This window comes from Triticum dicoccoides, chromosome 6A (genome assembly GCF_002162155.2).
Source record: "Triticum dicoccoides isolate Atlit2015 ecotype Zavitan chromosome 6A, WEW_v2.0, whole genome shotgun sequence".
Classification (NCBI taxonomy): Eukaryota; Viridiplantae; Streptophyta; class Magnoliopsida; order Poales; family Poaceae; genus Triticum; species Triticum dicoccoides.
The window spans coordinates 621690881-621707854 of NC_041390.1; the positions used below are offsets into that span (position 1 = coordinate 621690881).

Genomic DNA, 16974 nt, shown 5'->3' on the forward strand with positions numbered 1-16974 from the left:
AGTTTTAGAAAAAACAAAAGAAAATGATGGAAATGTCAAAAAAAATAAAAAAAATAAGTTTCCCATGTGATATGTGGTCTAGTTGTTGGGAAAATTTACAAATATGAATTTCGACTTTATTTACAAAATCTCTCTGGAATTTGTAAAATGGGCATAACTTTTGCATACGAACTCGGATTAAAAAGTTTTTTATATGAAAAATCATCTACTCGGAAAGTTACATCCGATGGAGTCCGCCTACGGCCTGTTTGCAAATTTGTAGAATCCTCAAATTCCAAAAGGAAAAAAAGTTATGCTCAAATTTCAGTTTTTTTTTAATTTTCATTAAATCTGGTCAAACTATGGTCAAACTACTTATTCAAGAAGTATTAGTGTTACTAAATAATTATTCAAGAATATTAGTGTTATTAAATAATTATTTCATTTTTTTGAATTTTGGTCAAATCTGGTCAAATTATGGTCAAACTGTGGTCAAACAATGGTCAAACTACTTGTTCAAGAAATATTAGTGTTACTAAATAATTATTGTTTTTAGATCAATAGTTTCAAACTCAAACAGTGAAATGTGTGACTTCATGCTCATGCTAAAATCCTGAGGGTTAATAGGATTAACATCTTACTATTGTCAGGAAAACAACGAGTGCAGACTTGGAAACGAGGGAGAATAGAACCTGGAAGTTAAGCATGCTCAGGCTGGGGGAGTGGGAGGATGGGTGACCGTCTGGGAAGTTAGATGATTTGGAATGATGAGGGGTGATTAGAGATTAAATTGAGCAGTGATGAGAGGGGTGATTAGAGATTAGAGGTTAAAATAAATCAGAAATTTGAAAATAAAAAAGTTTCAAAAAAAATTCAAAAAAAAAATAAAAAAATCAGAAAATTACCTTTAGTACCGGTTGGTGTTACCAACCGGGACTAAAGGTGGACCTCCAGGCAGCGGCCACGTGGAGGGTTTGAACCGGGACTAAAGAGTCAGGGCATTAGTACCGACCCTTTAGTCCCGGTTCAAGAACCAGGACTAAAGGCCCTTATGAACCGGGACTGCAGGCCCTTTTTCTACTAGTGTCCTCATTCCCCCGCCGCGACGCTGCAAGGCTGCCCCCTGTCTCGTCGTCGCCGTCGTCGCCCCTGCCTCCGACGCGCCGCCTAGACGACGTCCCGCACCGCCCCGACGCCGTCCCGCCCCGGACCGACGCCGTCGCTGCCCCGCGCCACCCCTGCCCCGACGCCGCCGGCCCTGCCTCCTCGTCGCCGTCGCCGCGCACCCTGTGAGCGCTGCTCGCCGATCCCCTCCTCCTCCTCCCTGTAATGGCCGCCGCCGCCGCGCCGCCGCCCCCCCTATATATAGATGTTTTAATTTAGTTGTATTAATTTGGATGTGTAGTTTAGATGTGTAGTTAATTTAGTTGTTGTAATTTAGTTGTATTAATTTAGATGTGTAGTTTAGATTTTTTTTGATGATATTATTGTTGAATATGCAAATGTTTGTATGTTCATATGCAAAGAATATGTCAATTTTTTCATATAATTTTTATGATTTTTTTTCTATTGTAATTTTGTTCATAGAATTTTTATGGTTTTTTTCTGTTGTATTTTTGTTCATAAAATTTTTATGATTTTTTTTGTTCATAGAATTTTCTTTGTCAATTTATGTATATGTTCATATTGTGTATGTATAGGAAAATTGTGTATGATCAAAGTCATTTATGTATATGTTCATATTTAGAAGAAAAATGAGAGAAAATGGAAAATAAGAAGAGGAAGAAGGAGAAGAAGAAGAAGAAGAAGAAGAAGAGGAGAAATAAATAAGAAGATGAAAAAGAAGAAAAAAAAGAGGAGAATTTCTATTTCTTCTTCTTCTCCTCTATTCCTTCTTCTTCTCCTCTTTTTTTCTTTTTTTTCTTCGATCTCCTCCTCTATTCCTTTCTTTTTCTCCTCTTTTTTCTCTTCTTCTTCCTCTTCTTATTTTTTTATCGGGTATGTCGTTGTCGATATACCCCCCTTCCCCGATAACTTTTAGTAAGTACTACTTAGAAAGTGCTTAATTAATTAGTAGTTGAACTAGTTGATTTAATAAAACTACTTTATTTTACTATATATAGAAGTAGTTTATTTTTAGTAAGTACTACTTTATTCTATTTATAGTAAGTGCTTAGTAGTTGAACTACTTGATTTAATAAAACTAGTTTATTTTACTATAGAAGTAGTTTATTTTTAGCAAGAAAATTAATAGAACTAGTTTATTTTTTTTAGTTAAAGCAATTATTCCCTCATCGACGTCGACGATGCCTATCCCGCATCCTCGTCGTCGACTTGGCGGAGGAGGCCGGCTTGATCAGAGGGGCCATGTCCGGGACTGGGCTCCGCCGGGATGGTTTTGTGATGTGCTACCTTCCGGGGGGCGTAGGTTGGTGAGGAGCCAGCCCGTCGTTGACCCGATCCTTGTTTGGTGGCGGCCGCGTGGGCCAGTGACGGTGCCGAGTCTTCCGGACACCACGGAGGTGGTACGTCACCGTGTCAGCGAGGAGGACGAGCACGTCCGTCGCTACATGGTTGCGTTGGAGGGCAGGTTCGACAATACCTAGCAGGTTCTTCAGGGATCTGACTAGAGCGATCATGTGATGGTTCCTTCTCTTTGGGTGTCCACCGCCCGTGCCGATACCCGTCCGGCGCTACGGTTCTAGCTGTACTAGCGATGTTATATGTATGATAGTATTCGAGGTGTATTAGTGATAATATTCGACGATGTACGGACGCAAGAGATGATGTAGTTTTGCTTATAATTGAATGCATCCTAATTTTAATACTACTTTATTTTGCGATTTGATTTTGCTTATTGAATGCTCAAATTGGAAAACTACTCCTACTTTGAATGCTAAAATTGGAGAGCACTATGCAAGGCGTATGCATATGATTAGTTGATAGCTTATAGGGTTTTTGTTTTCACAGAAATCTAGGAGCCCCCCTCCATCATCTCCGCCGTCGTCCCCGTCACCGACCCCCTCCGACCTCGAGGTGAGACCAGCCAAATCCTTTTCTAGAAAGATAATTAAACGATATTTCGGGTTAACTTTAAGTCTGTCGAGTCTCCACCATATATGAGAGGACGAAGAAGCCCGACTATTGTCGTGGGGGTCGTTTCTCCTTCTTCTCCGGGTGCTAGACCTTTGTTATGCACTAGGGGAAGAAGGAGTAACGACCATCACCGACGGTCGCAAATGTCAGAGAGGAATCAGTGAGGGAGAGTTCCACCATATATATATGAGAGGACGAAGAATCCTGACTGTTGTCGTGGGGGTCGCTTCTCCTTCGTTCCCGTGTGCTAGACATTTTGGTGTAATGCACTCGGGGACAAAGTGAGGAGCGACCATCACCGAGAGTCGGATATATACACCACGTGAGCTGATAGTTTTCAAGAAAAGACTCGACAGACCGATAGTTAACCCGTGATGAATAATAATGATCTAATTTTGTTTTTGTAGTACATATATTTAATTGTACAAGTTTAATCTTTGAATTATGAACGTAGGAAATGTCGTCATCAGACGACGAAAGTCTCCCGGGGGAGTGCAGCTGGTGCCACGACGATCGAGGTCTGTGCGACATGCCTCACCTGGATGATGATCGGCGCTTCAGCATTAAGCTCGAGGAGACCTTCGATGTTGAAATGGTACGCAATGACGACAAGTGTTTTTTTCGTAATTAAGCATGACTACAACTATTTCAATGTGTAATTTTCATCTTTTACAATTCGAGTAGCTTATCCCATTCCATGCAAGGCGCTATGTCTTGGAGAGGATGGGTTTTAAAGGCCATGAAAATTTTGAAACAAAGAAAATTCACCTAAGGGCTCATCATGATGTGGATATTGAAGTAGAGCTATACAATTCTGAGAGCGTAACTCATTTTGGTTGCAAAAAATGGAAAGCACTTTGCAAGATGTATGGTTTTGATGAGGGTATGCTTGTCACCATGGATCTTGGTGATCCTGAAATCGAGCAAGACAATATGGACATTTGGGTCCTTGTTGATACGCCTCCAATTCTACCGCTATGTGAGTTTAGTTTCTCAAACATAGTTATTAGCTAATTTATATTGTTTATTTCAAAATAGTTGACAGCTTATTTCCATTGACAGCTTATTTTCATTCTTCAAAGAATGTGCGGGAGATGGTAGACAAAACCCACTACACCGATGGCTCCGAATTAACTTACAAGGAGAAAAATCATTTGGTCGGATTTTGTACTGACATTGAGAATTACAATATCTACAATCAAACTCCTCAACATTATGGTCAATACGTGCCACTAGTGCATGTGTTAAACTACGGTAACTACCATGGAGATACCCTGGTAAGATTTTTTACTATTATGACATCCGTGCATCTTTTGCATACTTTTAAAACTAGTACATCATTGCTAACTATAAAGTTATTACTATGTTTTTCAACAGATAATCCCAGAGAATTGTGTGCCTCATTTGATGTATCAGAAAGGTAGCCTTAATGTTTTGAACATACAGCCAGGTCATCCTACGAATCTCAACTGTCCATACCAGATTTCTAAAAGGAATGGAGACATGCAAATCAAAGGATGGAAAAAATGTATGAACAGTCGTAAGGAGGTTCTTGGAAGCAAAAGGAAGCGAAGTGCAAGAATTGGAGAGGATGATCTCCATTCTCCATAATGGGAGTCAGGGTCTATATTGTTTTATGCTATTTTATCTTAAATAGGGTATTTAGGTCCTACCTAATACCGATGATCATGTGCTAAGAACAATTAAGTAGGGTTGGTTCGATGACTATGAGGATGATGATCGTATGACTTGTTATTAATAACGAGTAGAAGTTGTATGATGATGATTAGTAGACTTGTTATTATATATGATGATGCATGATGCGAGCCTGAAGAGTTATTATATATCAGCGGGTGAAATGAACATGGATTGGATTGAAGTGAAGGCAACATGCATGTGGTGCATGTCGAAAGTAGTATAATCCAAACTTGATCAAGTTAGGATTAGTATTACTTTCGACATGCACCACATGTTGCCTCACTTCAATCTAAGTCATGTTTAGGCATAGCAATAGCAGTAGCACGAAGATAAGAGAGGACACATCTCTCTATTAGCTACCTATACCAACCTAAATTAACCCTCAAAACCCCTAAACCACCTCCTTTCAAAACAAACAACCCCTGAAATGCTGACGCGTGGAAGCTTATTGGTCCCGGTTGGTGCTACCAACCGAGACCAAAGGCCCTCATGCCTGGGCTCGCCGGAGCGGCCACGTGGAGGCCCATCTGTCCCGGTTAGTATAAGAACCGGGACTAAAGGTCTAGGGCATTAGTAACGACCCTTTAGTCCTGGTTCCCCAACCGGGACAGATGGGCCTTATGAACCGGGACAAATGGCCCTTTTTCTACTAGTGCTCGCGGTTGCCGCACTCCAACCTACTATATAGGAACATGTCTGCTAACTACGTACTGGAAACAGGAGCAGCTGGAGGGGGCATGGTCTTGCGTCAAACAAAGGATCGATGCCTCATTTTCAGTGCCTGCAGGGAAATCGCACATGCAATAATGGTCTGGAAGCCGAGTTGGCATGGTGTGTAGGGAGGGGCTCGAACTGGCCCTGCACAGTACTAATTGGCCCATTCTCATCAAGATGGATAGTGTGGAATCTGTGAACATGCTGAACCCTCCGATAAGGAATCGTTCGAGGTACCGCGTGCCCGTTGAGGAGATCAAGAGGATGAAGGATGCCGAAACTAGGGAGATCTCTATTACTTCTATTAGTCGTTCGCAAATAAAGTTAGCCATGCTCTTGCTGCTTACGGTAGGAGTACCCCCCATATTGCAGTATGGTTGGGTTCGGGTATGCGTGACATTGTAAACTTGGTTCTGGCTGATTTTCCTCCTTGAGTAATAGAAATCTCCCTTTACCCCGCAAACAAAGAAACATGTCTGCTAGATTGACCGCCGCCACCATAATGCGGCCGACATAATAACTCACAAAGTAGTCTTTAGATTCAAAGCCAATCAAAGTTTTAAAAGCCGGCTATAGCCAGCTATGGCGGTTTGAGCAGGTGCCGCTACGTGCCATATAGCCCGCTAAACTTGTGAAATAGCAGACTATAGCTGATTTGAAGGGCCGCCGCTATTTGATATAGCCCGCTATTTAAAATATTGAAGCCAATGCTGGCGGGTGTGACCAAACTGTGGTGTTGGAATTCTGCTGCAGCCAAATCCCACTCTACACCCTTGTTCACTACATGATTCTTCTTTCCTCTTCTCCTCATCCCTTTTTTTAAACACGCATGATCCCATTCCCATACATGCATGCCAGAAATTAGGAAAGAGATAAAAAGTGAGTTATCAATACAATAGACATCTTTTGTATCTGGTGAGAAAATCTTGCAAAACCTTAAGTCTTAAGCCCGTGTGGGAAAAAAGAGATCTTTAGGTAAGCACGTACCGTCATGTATAGCTCCTTCAGTAAGGGTGTAGCTTCAAGAATAAACATTGTTCAAGTGAGATCATACCCTTTAGGAAGATTAGCTAGATTAACAAATCTTAGTTGGCAGAAGACAGATGCCATGCATTGCATCAGACATTCTGGCTACACCCAAATTTGCAACGAATAAGCATATGGTGAGATGGGCAGAGAAGAAGTGAAGCCACAGCTCGCAAAGCAACAATCTTGACGTGCCTTTTCATAATTAAATCCCAACTTCAGATCTCGTATAGAGGTACCGCTAAGAAACTCACTTAACTCGACCATCCTGTTGTAACTAAGGGCGAGATTTGTGAGGCTTAGAGCCTCTAGCAACGGGACATGATCAATTAAAAGTCATGCGTCAGCAACCCTATCCCGGTTTCAAATTCTCCTTCCTCTGATCGAGCCCTTGAAGTTCAGAATGGGCTCCACTCCCCTCCATTTCATCCTGGATGTTGATCATCATCATCAACTCAGGATCTTGGCCGTCCAATACGAGGAATCAATGAACACCTTGTGAATGAATTCATCAAGCTCTTTGTCTTGATACTCATCATCTGATGAACCCGACGAATCCATCTTTTTGTCTACAACAGAATCCAAAAAACTACTCAGACATTTTGTCGAACACATAGAAGGCAAGGTGTATGATGGGAAGAGCAGGACATACCACTGCGACGTATGGGCCGTGACCATGTCCAGGGCGGCGAGAATGGTGGGGAGGATTTTTGTGGCAGTGCTAGCGGCGTTGTGGGGTTTGGACGGCGATGAAGCTAAGGTGGCGGCGAAGCTAGGGGAGGGTGAACGCGGACGAGGGAGATGAGAGAAGAGGAAAAGCGTAGGTCATATTGGTCGGGGGGATTGATGGACGGACCTGCGCGCGTCTGGGCCTCGTCATATCTGCCCTAGATATGAGATGGATACAAGGGGTGCCGATTAGCTCGGATGTCTAGGACCAATTTGAGGGGGGCGGCTTGGTCGCGAATTGTTGACCAGTTAGTGACCGGACGTATATGGCCAATATAAGGGGCCTAATTGTAGATGCTTTTACTTGGGCTATTTTTTCAGGGAGAAGCTAAGAGCATGATTAGTTGGTTACTGAAAATTGGCTAACCAACATTTTGGCAAGACAAAAATTTGGCCACCAATTGGTTAGCCACCAACTTACTTTGACCATCTCACAAAATTTGCCAAAAATTGGCAAATCTTGGGAGTTGCAATATTTTGGCACGCCAAAATATTGTCTAGCCAATTTTTGGGGTGATTCCTATTTGAGGTCCGTGAACGTTAAGCAGGTGTGGCTTCGCTGAAGCGCGGCCTCCCGACGCCGCAGTTTGGGCCACCCACGGTTGCTTCGATGTTTTTTCCTTTTTTTTTCTTTTTCTATTTCTTTTATTTTCCCTTTTCTTTGTCTATTATACAAAATTCATTGCGTCTTCCAAAAATGTTCATCATATATTAAGAAAATATTCACAATATACTACAAAATGTTCATTATGAATTATTAAAATGTTCATCGTATATTAGAATTTGTTCAATGAATATACAAATGTTTACTTTGTTTTTGAAATTTATTCAGCCTATACTACACAAATGTTCAATGTGTATTAAAAAATTATTCAACGTCTGTTACAAAATATTCCACGTGTATTAAAAATGTTCAACGTATATATTCTTTTTTTTCAAAATAGTTTATCACATATTAAAAAAGTTTATCGTATAATACAAAAAAGTTCGTCATACATTATTAGAATGTTCATCGGATGAAAAAACAAATTCAATGTGTACTTTAAAATGTTCAAAATTAATAAACTAACCAAAAACTGATCCGATGTAGTAAACCGGATGCTACAGTTTGGACCACTACAGTGAAACCCATGGGTGTCAAATAGGGGGTTCTCAACTTTCGGCTTCCAAACAATCATGCCGAACCTATGGGCCATCTGCGGCCTAGAGTTTGGGCCCCCACAACTCCTCGGGCCAGTCCACACGGGTAACTCGTTGTCTCAAACTTAAACCCTCGGGAACCTAAAAAAAAAATCCTTAAACCCTCGGGAGTCAGGACCCTAACTTAAACCCTGTACGGCCTGAGCCGATAGTCTCCCGTCCCCCTCGCCCCCTCGATCTCACCCCTCAGCGCCGCCTCCTCCACCCGATCAGGTCAGGTATGGCGCCGGCGGCGATGGAGGACCTGAACTCCATCGTCAACAAGATGCAGCTGGCCTGCACCCTCGCCGATAACGGCGTGGGGAGCGCCCTCCCGACCGACTGGGACGAGCTGCCCTTCATCGCCTTCGTGGGAGCCCAGGTGCGTGCTCGTAGAACCACGCGATTTTCTTGTGCAGACGCGGTTTGGCAGTGGGCAGTGGCACCAGGGAGCCGTAGAAATTGATAGAATACGAGCAGAACTAAGAGTGCATCACAGTCGTATTCCTCCACTTGGGGCAGTAAATAAGTAGCATTACAAGTGGGAGAGAAAGAGAGAGAGGAATACACGTTCAAAAAGAGTACCGGTGATTAAAAGTGCATGCGTTGCATCCTTATAATGCACCAGGCGCCCTGTACACGTACTGCATGCATTGCATGCATGGATAAGCAAAGACTAGGTCTAGCTAGCAATTACGGAGGCGGTGCAGAAGCGGCTGCCTGGTCGGGGGATTCCGATGCCCTGGCAGTTGAAGCAGCCGTGGGAGAGGGAGGGGGAGGTGGAGCACCGCCGTAAGGGGCCATGGCGGGGGAGAGTCCGGAGTGGGTTGTGGGCCAAGTCACGCATGGGCGCGGGCTGAGGAACATGGGCGAAGGGGAAGATGTACTCGTCAAAGACTACGTAACGGGAGAGGAGGACCCGATTCCTGAGAGGGTCGAGACAGTGATATCCTTTATGATCGTTCGGATAGCCTAGGAAGACGCAGGGAAGATATCGAGGAGCGAACTTGTTGGGGGGTGGTGGCGGCTGTGTTAGGAGAACACAGGCACTCAAACACTCGTAGGGGATCGTACGAGGGTGATTTAGCATAGAGTAGGGGTGGGCATAAAAACCGAGGAACTGAAATCTGAACCGAAACCAAAAAAAATTAACCGAATTTTTGGTTATATAAATGACTGCATCGAAATTCGGTTGGCACAGCCAAAAACCGAATTTAATTCGGCCTGTATCGGTTTCTGGGCTCCAAAACCGAACACATCATTTTAATCGATTTAGCCCCGCAGGCCCACTGTGGCGCTATCTCACCCTCAGCCCACCATCTTAGCCTACCCTAATAGGCCCTTTTATCCTGCCGAGTAGCGAGTCTAAGTCTCCAAACGTGCCGCCGCATGTAGAACACGAACAACACACGACCTCGCTAGCACCGCTGCCGCTAGACATGGTGTGCAACCGAAGGTACATCGGTTTTGAGCATAAGGGGAAACGTCCAGCGGTATTTTGTATGGTTATCTATGATCAAAAGATAGTACTTATAGCCAGAGATACTCGAAATGGGAGCAGTCCAAAGATCACAATGCATTATTTCAAAGGCACTAGGGGTGGAACTAGTTGAAGGGAAAAAGGGTAAACGAACATGCTTGCTGAGTTGACATGCACGGCAAAGGCTATCACAAACTACGTTTATTATTACATTGAGGGAATCCTTTATTAGAAAAAGTCGCGAGAACCGAATGGCCAAGACAGCGGTGCCACAGATCGGTGAGCCGAGAGACAGTGGCAGCGAAGGCGGCGGAGGGAGCTTCTGGTGGGGTAGCGGGGAATATGGGATAGAGCTCCCCGTCACTGTTGCATCGAAGCAGAGCTGCCTTGGTGATGTAATCCTTCACAGTCAAACCAAAAGGATGAAATTCCATCAAACCATTGTTATCAGCAGTAAAGTGACGACAACAGATTTTTGATGATTTGAGGTGTGACTAGGACGTTTTGGAGATAGAGAGGACGATTGGGATTTGGGAATGACACTGAACCAACGTGACTAACAGACATATTATGACCATTACCAACGAGTACCGGAGGATAATTTGATGTCAAGGTTACCTGTGAGAGCATACCTAGATCCAAGGCCAAGTGGGTGGAGGCGCCCGAGTCGGCAATCTAGCCACTGGTTGAGTTTTGGAGTGAGAGGTTGTGCAGGGCCGCCATCAAGCCAGCGTGATCAACGCCGGATGCGTCTAGAGCAGGCGGCGCCGATAGGTACTGCTCTATGGATGCGGTGGAGGCGCTGGCGGTAAACGGGCAGCTGCGGCCCCCCGTGCTTGTGCAGCTGCTGCGGCGGAGGTCCGGGGAAGAACGTCAGTGAATAGAGGCTGTATGCCAGCCCCCAGTACTAAAACGGCGAGTCGGTGGTGAAGGCTTGGGGCGGGTGTGATTCGAAGAGCCCGGTCTAGGCAAGCGGACGAGGCAGTGGAGGGAGGGCGGCGGGGTAGGCGTGCACATAGCCTGTCCATGGACTACAGGAGGCCCTCTGGTAGCCACCATTGTTTGGTGAAGCGCCGCGCTTGTTGTGGCCTTGGTTGGGCGAGGGAGTGCCGGGGTTGCAGCTGCCCGACCCAGCGCCGGACTGCGAGTTGTTGTGGCCACAAGAAGGACCACCAGAGATGCGCCGGGAGCAGAAGGCGACCATGAGCGGCGAGAGCGGTGTGGTGGCCTGCAGCAAAATCACCTTCGGGGGTCATCTCGTCCCAGAGAAACATACTTACGGCGACATCAAACGGGAACGGCGTGACAGCCTTCCCAATGATCTTGGCAGTCATCCCATGGCGATCGCAGTTGATACCGTGAGGGAGCTGGATTACCATCTCGTCATCGTCCACCGGCTTGTCCACGTTGCGCAGCCTGTCGCCAACCGACTTGAGGCGGGCGCTGAAACCGGAGACGGAGGAGTCGCCTTGACGGACGGCGTAAAGCTCTTCGTCTTCAGGTGGAATTGTCACGAGCTCTTTTTGTTGAGGAAGAGCGCCTCGAGCGACAATCACAGCTGGTACGCAGTGGCCCCCTGGTCCTAGACGAAGGCGACAAGATCCGTGCTCATGGTGCCGTAAAACCATTTCTTCATGGCCTTGTCGATGATCTTCCATGACGGGTCGTCGCGGTAATCGTCGAAATCAGGGGAGACATGGTTAGCGACGTCATATTGATCCACGGTCTCCTCCATGAGACCACGCCAAACGGAGTAGTTGGTGCCCTTCGTGTCGAGCACAACAGGCAGATGGTTGTGGATGTTGGGCCCTTCAACGTGGGTGGGATGGCCATATGCCAGGTTCGGGAAGAAGCTGGGGACTAGTGTGGAAGATTGGATAGGAGAGGCGCAGTGGCGACCGGCAGAGAGAGGAGGTCGCTGGGAGATTTGGAGTAGTAGGAGGAGAGCTGGCCACCGGCGCCTTGGCCGCGCCCGGCCGGCGTCTCTGTGGACATAGCGGAAGCCAGAGAGTTGGATCGATAATCTGATACTATGATAGAATATGAGCAGAACTAAGAATGAATCAGTCATATTCCTCCACTTGGGGCAGTAAATAATAGAGAGGAATACACGTTCAAAAAGAGTACCTGGGATCCTTCATCTAAGGCATTCTAAGGAGGCGCCTGGTACACGTACTGCATGCATTGCATGGATAAGCAAAGACTAGGTCTAGCTAGCAATTAGGGAGGCGGTGCAACTGATTTCTAACAGAAATATCCCCTCCCAGTACCATCAGTGAGCCGTAGAAATTCCAACCTAACTCCTCTAATTATTTGATAGGGTTCCGGCAAGTCATCAGTGCTTGAGGCTATTGTTGGAAAGGATTTCCTACCCAGGGGTCCAGGTATTTTCTTGAGCTCGTACGGTTTGGTGTTATCTGCATCTATTTTCAATTGACACGTTGTCTTTTTATTTGATTTGTGTACAGGCATTGCAACCCGCCGCCCTTTGATTGTGCATCTATTTAAAACTGAAGAAGGAACAGAATATGCAAAGTTCTTGCATCAACCCGACAAAATGTACGAAGATTTTGGTAATGGCTCTACTTTCCTTTTTATTTTATCGATGTGATGCTGATATCATCATAGTATTGAAATATGATGGCTCAACTTCGTATTATGCTTATTATTTTGCAATTGTTGCAGCTGAAGTCGGTATGGAGATAGCTGATGATACTGACAGAGAAACCGGCTCTCCCTATGGAATATCATCTGTCCCCATCCGTTTAAGCATATTTTCCCCAAATGGTAAGATATTCAGATCCTGTACTGTTGTAGTACTGCTTTATCAAATATCAAAACATTCACGTTCTCAATTTTTTAATTAAAAATATGTTGCTTGTTGACCTTGTTCACTTTATTTTTGCAGTTGTGAATGTGACTCTAATTGATCTTCCTGGGCTTACAAAAATTGTTGTTGGTATGTGAACTTGTGTCTTTTGAGGTTCAGTTTGTTCGTTCATTAATTTCCTATTGGCTTATGCTTATCAGACGACCAGTCAGACAGTATAGTTCAGGAAATTGAAAACATGGTTCGAGCATTCATCGAAAAGGTATTTTGCTGTAGCCTGCTTAGATGATGCACATTAATATTTATTATGACATGCACTGTGTAAAAGCAAGTGTGTGGTGTGTGGATATGCTGCCGCTCAAAATTCATTGGCAGAGGGTGCATACATGTGTAATAATCCACTTTGGTGCTCTCATGGTAACTTGTTCAGCATTTTGGAGTTTTTTTTTCAGCCCAATTGTATCATTCTCACCATTTCTCCAGCCAACCAGGATCTTTCAAATTCTGAAACAGTCAATATTTCACGGGAAGTTGACCCAAAAGGTATGACTTTGATGTTGCAGTCATTGAGCTTGCTTTAGGGGTGCTCAAGCAAAAATTGCGCATATGAAGCATATTATCATTTCATTCATGACAGCAAGTTGAGTAACAAAATATTTGATTAATGTGATGCCGATGATGAGTACGTACCACCTTTTGTTGATTCAGGTGAAAGAACATTTCGTGTGCTCACTAAAATTGATCTGATGGAGAACCGAGCAAGTGTTGTTGATGTAAGTGAGAATTTTTTGCGTAGTTACGCTATTTTCCTTACTATGGTGTCGTAATCAGATTGTTGGCCATCATATATTTGTACGAACAAGATCCTCTCATTGAGATTAGTTGTGCAGATACTGGAAGAAAGATCTTGCCGGTTCCACATTCCATGGGTTGGTGTTGTCAACCGATCCCAGAAAGACATTAACAACAACATGGACATGATTTCTGCCAGGCGTAGAGAGCGTGACTATTTTGGTAACACACCAGAATACAAGCATCTCGCTCATAGAATGGGATCAGAACATTTGGTCAGAAGTTTGGGAAAGGTATGCCCCTTTCTTCTTTTAAGATAGAAGTTAACATGATCTGAATCTTGGTGTTGACCATGATCTACTTGGTCCGGCAAATTTTCCTGTGTAAATAGTCTTACCTTTAGAATTCTTAGCAGGCACTGGCAGTTTTAGATTGTATATTCTCATGTTTTTGACTAGTTTAGTCCCACGCCAAGAGCTCAATAAACATCAGGTGTCAGCCATTGTGCCGTCAAGTTTTTTTATCAGAACTGTCAAGAGTTAAACCTAGTCATTGTGCTATTCTATTTAATCTGTATTTGAAGCACTGATCGTGTCTGATATATCGGATCAATAATTTCCTGTTATAATAACCTTTTTATCTTTGGAGTTCCTAGCAGGCACTAGCAATTTTAGATTATGTCCGATTTTTAATTTATTTGGCTTGTTTACTGCCACCTCATGAGTTCAATAAACATCTGGAGTAACCTATTGTGTTTTTTAAGTTCTTTGTCAAAGTTTTGAATTAGTACCATTGTGTCGTTCTGTGAAGTACTGATTCATTTGCATCTTTGCTAAACTGGCCACATGTTCTTTGAACAATCCACCTTCGATGTCTTCCGTTTACATTTTATCTGCTAGAAAAAAAGGTGTTATTCTTGAGGTTTCATTGTTTTGCGTGTTGTGGCACCTGACACTTATGACCTGTTTTATCTGTTGAGCTTCGTTTAATTTTTAAGCATTTGTACTCTATTTCCTAGAGTGTATTAGTACAAGATCATATGTTTAGACTACTTCGTATGTTCTGGGTTTTTTTTGTGGGGGAAATGTTCTGGTTCATCTTTGAGGTCTGCAAGACGTTTATTTGTAGCCATACATCTGTTCGCAATTATGATCTAGACGCTAGGATCTACTTGTACCAGCAAATTTCCCTGTCACGGTCTTACCTTTGGACAGGCACTTGCAGTGTTTGATTTTATCTTCTGTTTTAATTTTAATCAATTTCACTAGTTCAGTGCCACATTCTGTGTTAGCGGGTTAAGCCATTGTGTTGTCGTATTACGTTTTTTTTTGCTGGGCGAGTTGTCGTAGTATGTTGAAGTTCTAAATCGGTTGCCATTTTTTGTATGGATATTCATTTGCCTCTTGCTTTTATTTGCTATCATTATGTGATCTTTGGATTTGCTAGATGAACTATTTTTTTCATTGTGTTGCCTATATAGTATGGTTGTTAATTCTTGTACGATCATCCGTTTATTTGTTGAGCTTAGTTTGATGTCCAAAAGCAAGCATATGCTACAATTGGTGGATTGATTTTTATTCTAGTTTGTTATGCTGATTCAATCTTTCACTTCTTTTTGGTGTATATGCAGCATTTGGAATCTTATATTAAAACAAGAGTAGGTGGTTATATGTTCACTAAAAGTTCCATCAAATCTACAGGTGATTTCCTCCTTTTTTTTCTTTTTTTGTTCAGCTAATGGGTACATTACATGCACCATTTCCAAATATGATTTCTGGTTTTGCCATGTGGTTATGTTTTAGTGCGAAAAATTGTTAGCTTAGTAGTGGAGCGAAAGTCGGCTATAATAAAAATTTGAGTCATCCCTTTCAAATTAATTATATTTAAGCCATCCAATTTGAAGTTTACTAACCTCCTACAAATCATTAATCCTGGATTAACTAGCATGCCATGGTAATTTTCCTGCTGGACTCGATTAACTAGTTCATAACTATTTATACAACTAAATCAATTATTTGGGAGTTGTGGTCACGCACCTTTGTACCGGTAGCAGGTGTTGTAAGGCCTATCTTCTGCACCGGTGCTAGCTGACCTGGTACTCGATTTTGAGTTTATCACAATTCATCTGATTTTTAGAACAGAAGATATCGTGTGTGATGCCTATATTTGTAAATTACGGGAGCACATTTTCTAGGTTCCTCCTCTTGTAGCCACTTCGAGCAAACTCAAGATTTTTGTTCACCTTAGTTATTCAATTCTGAAACATTCACAGAGTAAGCTCGCCTGGTATTAGGACACAAAAGATATCCCATAGTTGGTATTTATCATCATGGGGATATTTGGGGTTTATTATTGTGGTATTGCATGTCCAGTTGGTACAGGTTGCTCTACTTCTGTGGGGTTATTGGTTTATTGCTCTACTTCTGTGGGGTTATTGGTTTATTGTGGCACTGGGTGTCTAGTTGGTGCAGGTTGATCTACTCCCTCCGTCCCGTGATATAAGAGCATTTTTTACACTAGTGTGGTGTCAAAAACGCTTTTATATTATGGGACGGAGGGAGTACTTCTGTAGGACTTTAGGATGGGTATAGCATGCTCCTTTTGATTTCATTGAGCTGTAGATGCGATGGCCTATGTTTTAATGTGATCAATGCATGGGCTCACTTTCAATGACTGTAGCATTACCAAAAAAGGCTTTCACCCCACTTTATATATAAAATGACTGTAGCATTAGCAAAGTTTAGGTGATGCTCGGCCTCATCATGTAACTCCCTGCCAGTTCCATGATATCAACCAATGTTGTTCCATTTTGCTTCTAATTCCGACTGGGATGTTGGTACTTGTATAATTCTACAATACTTTGTATGTTGTCCATGTTAATCTGGGTTATGTGCATCTGGGAAGGTGATGACGGTCCATAATGATCAAGGCTCTATCTGGACATGTGGTGCACAAAAGTGTTAGCTAGGGTCTGACCTAGGGCCACAGCATTTGTAACGTCAAGTGGCGGAGGGTGCATACATTTGTAATAACTGACTTAGGTGCTCTCATGGTAATTTGTTCAGCATTTCACATGGTTTGGGGTATATTCTGTTTAGATTCTTTGGGGATATAGATGGTAAAGCTCCATTGCATGCAGTTGTACTTATACATGTACTGCTCATTTCCTTGTCATGTAATCTTCACAGGCTTCATGGGACCACACCCTTTTTTTTATCCAATGTTGTTGAAATGGTTCAGGTTGGATGGCTGCTGTGGTGAATGGCGTAATTGGTAGTTAGATTTTCCGTTTCGAAAAATAATAATTGGTAGTTAGATTTGTATTTGCGTGGTATGCATATTTTTTTATCATAAAAGTTTGGAAGCTTGCTTTATCTGTTTTGAGGATATCTGACTCTTTCAGACATTGTCCCAGTTGATTAAATAGTTATGTATGTTTATGATCGTTGTG

General features: G+C 43.2%; 1 protein-coding gene across 1 annotated transcript in view; it reads left to right on the forward strand.

Moving 5' to 3' along the window:
• Positions 1–8627: 8627 nt before the first annotated feature.
• LOC119314724 (dynamin-related protein 1A-like) overlaps positions 8628–16974 on the forward strand; it is a 10183-nt gene continuing 1836 nt past the window's right edge. The window contains exons 1-10 of the mRNA XM_037589419.1: positions 8628–8803; positions 12222–12285; positions 12370–12474; positions 12587–12688; positions 12810–12860; positions 12932–12993; positions 13184–13274; positions 13440–13504; positions 13622–13816; positions 15154–15223. Of these exons, the coding sequence (XP_037445316.1) occupies positions 8663–8803; positions 12222–12285; positions 12370–12474; positions 12587–12688; positions 12810–12860; positions 12932–12993; positions 13184–13274; positions 13440–13504; positions 13622–13816; positions 15154–15223 (946 nt within the window). The 5' untranslated portion in view covers positions 8628–8662. The remainder of the gene's footprint in view (positions 8804–12221; positions 12286–12369; positions 12475–12586; positions 12689–12809; positions 12861–12931; positions 12994–13183; positions 13275–13439; positions 13505–13621; positions 13817–15153; positions 15224–16974) is intronic.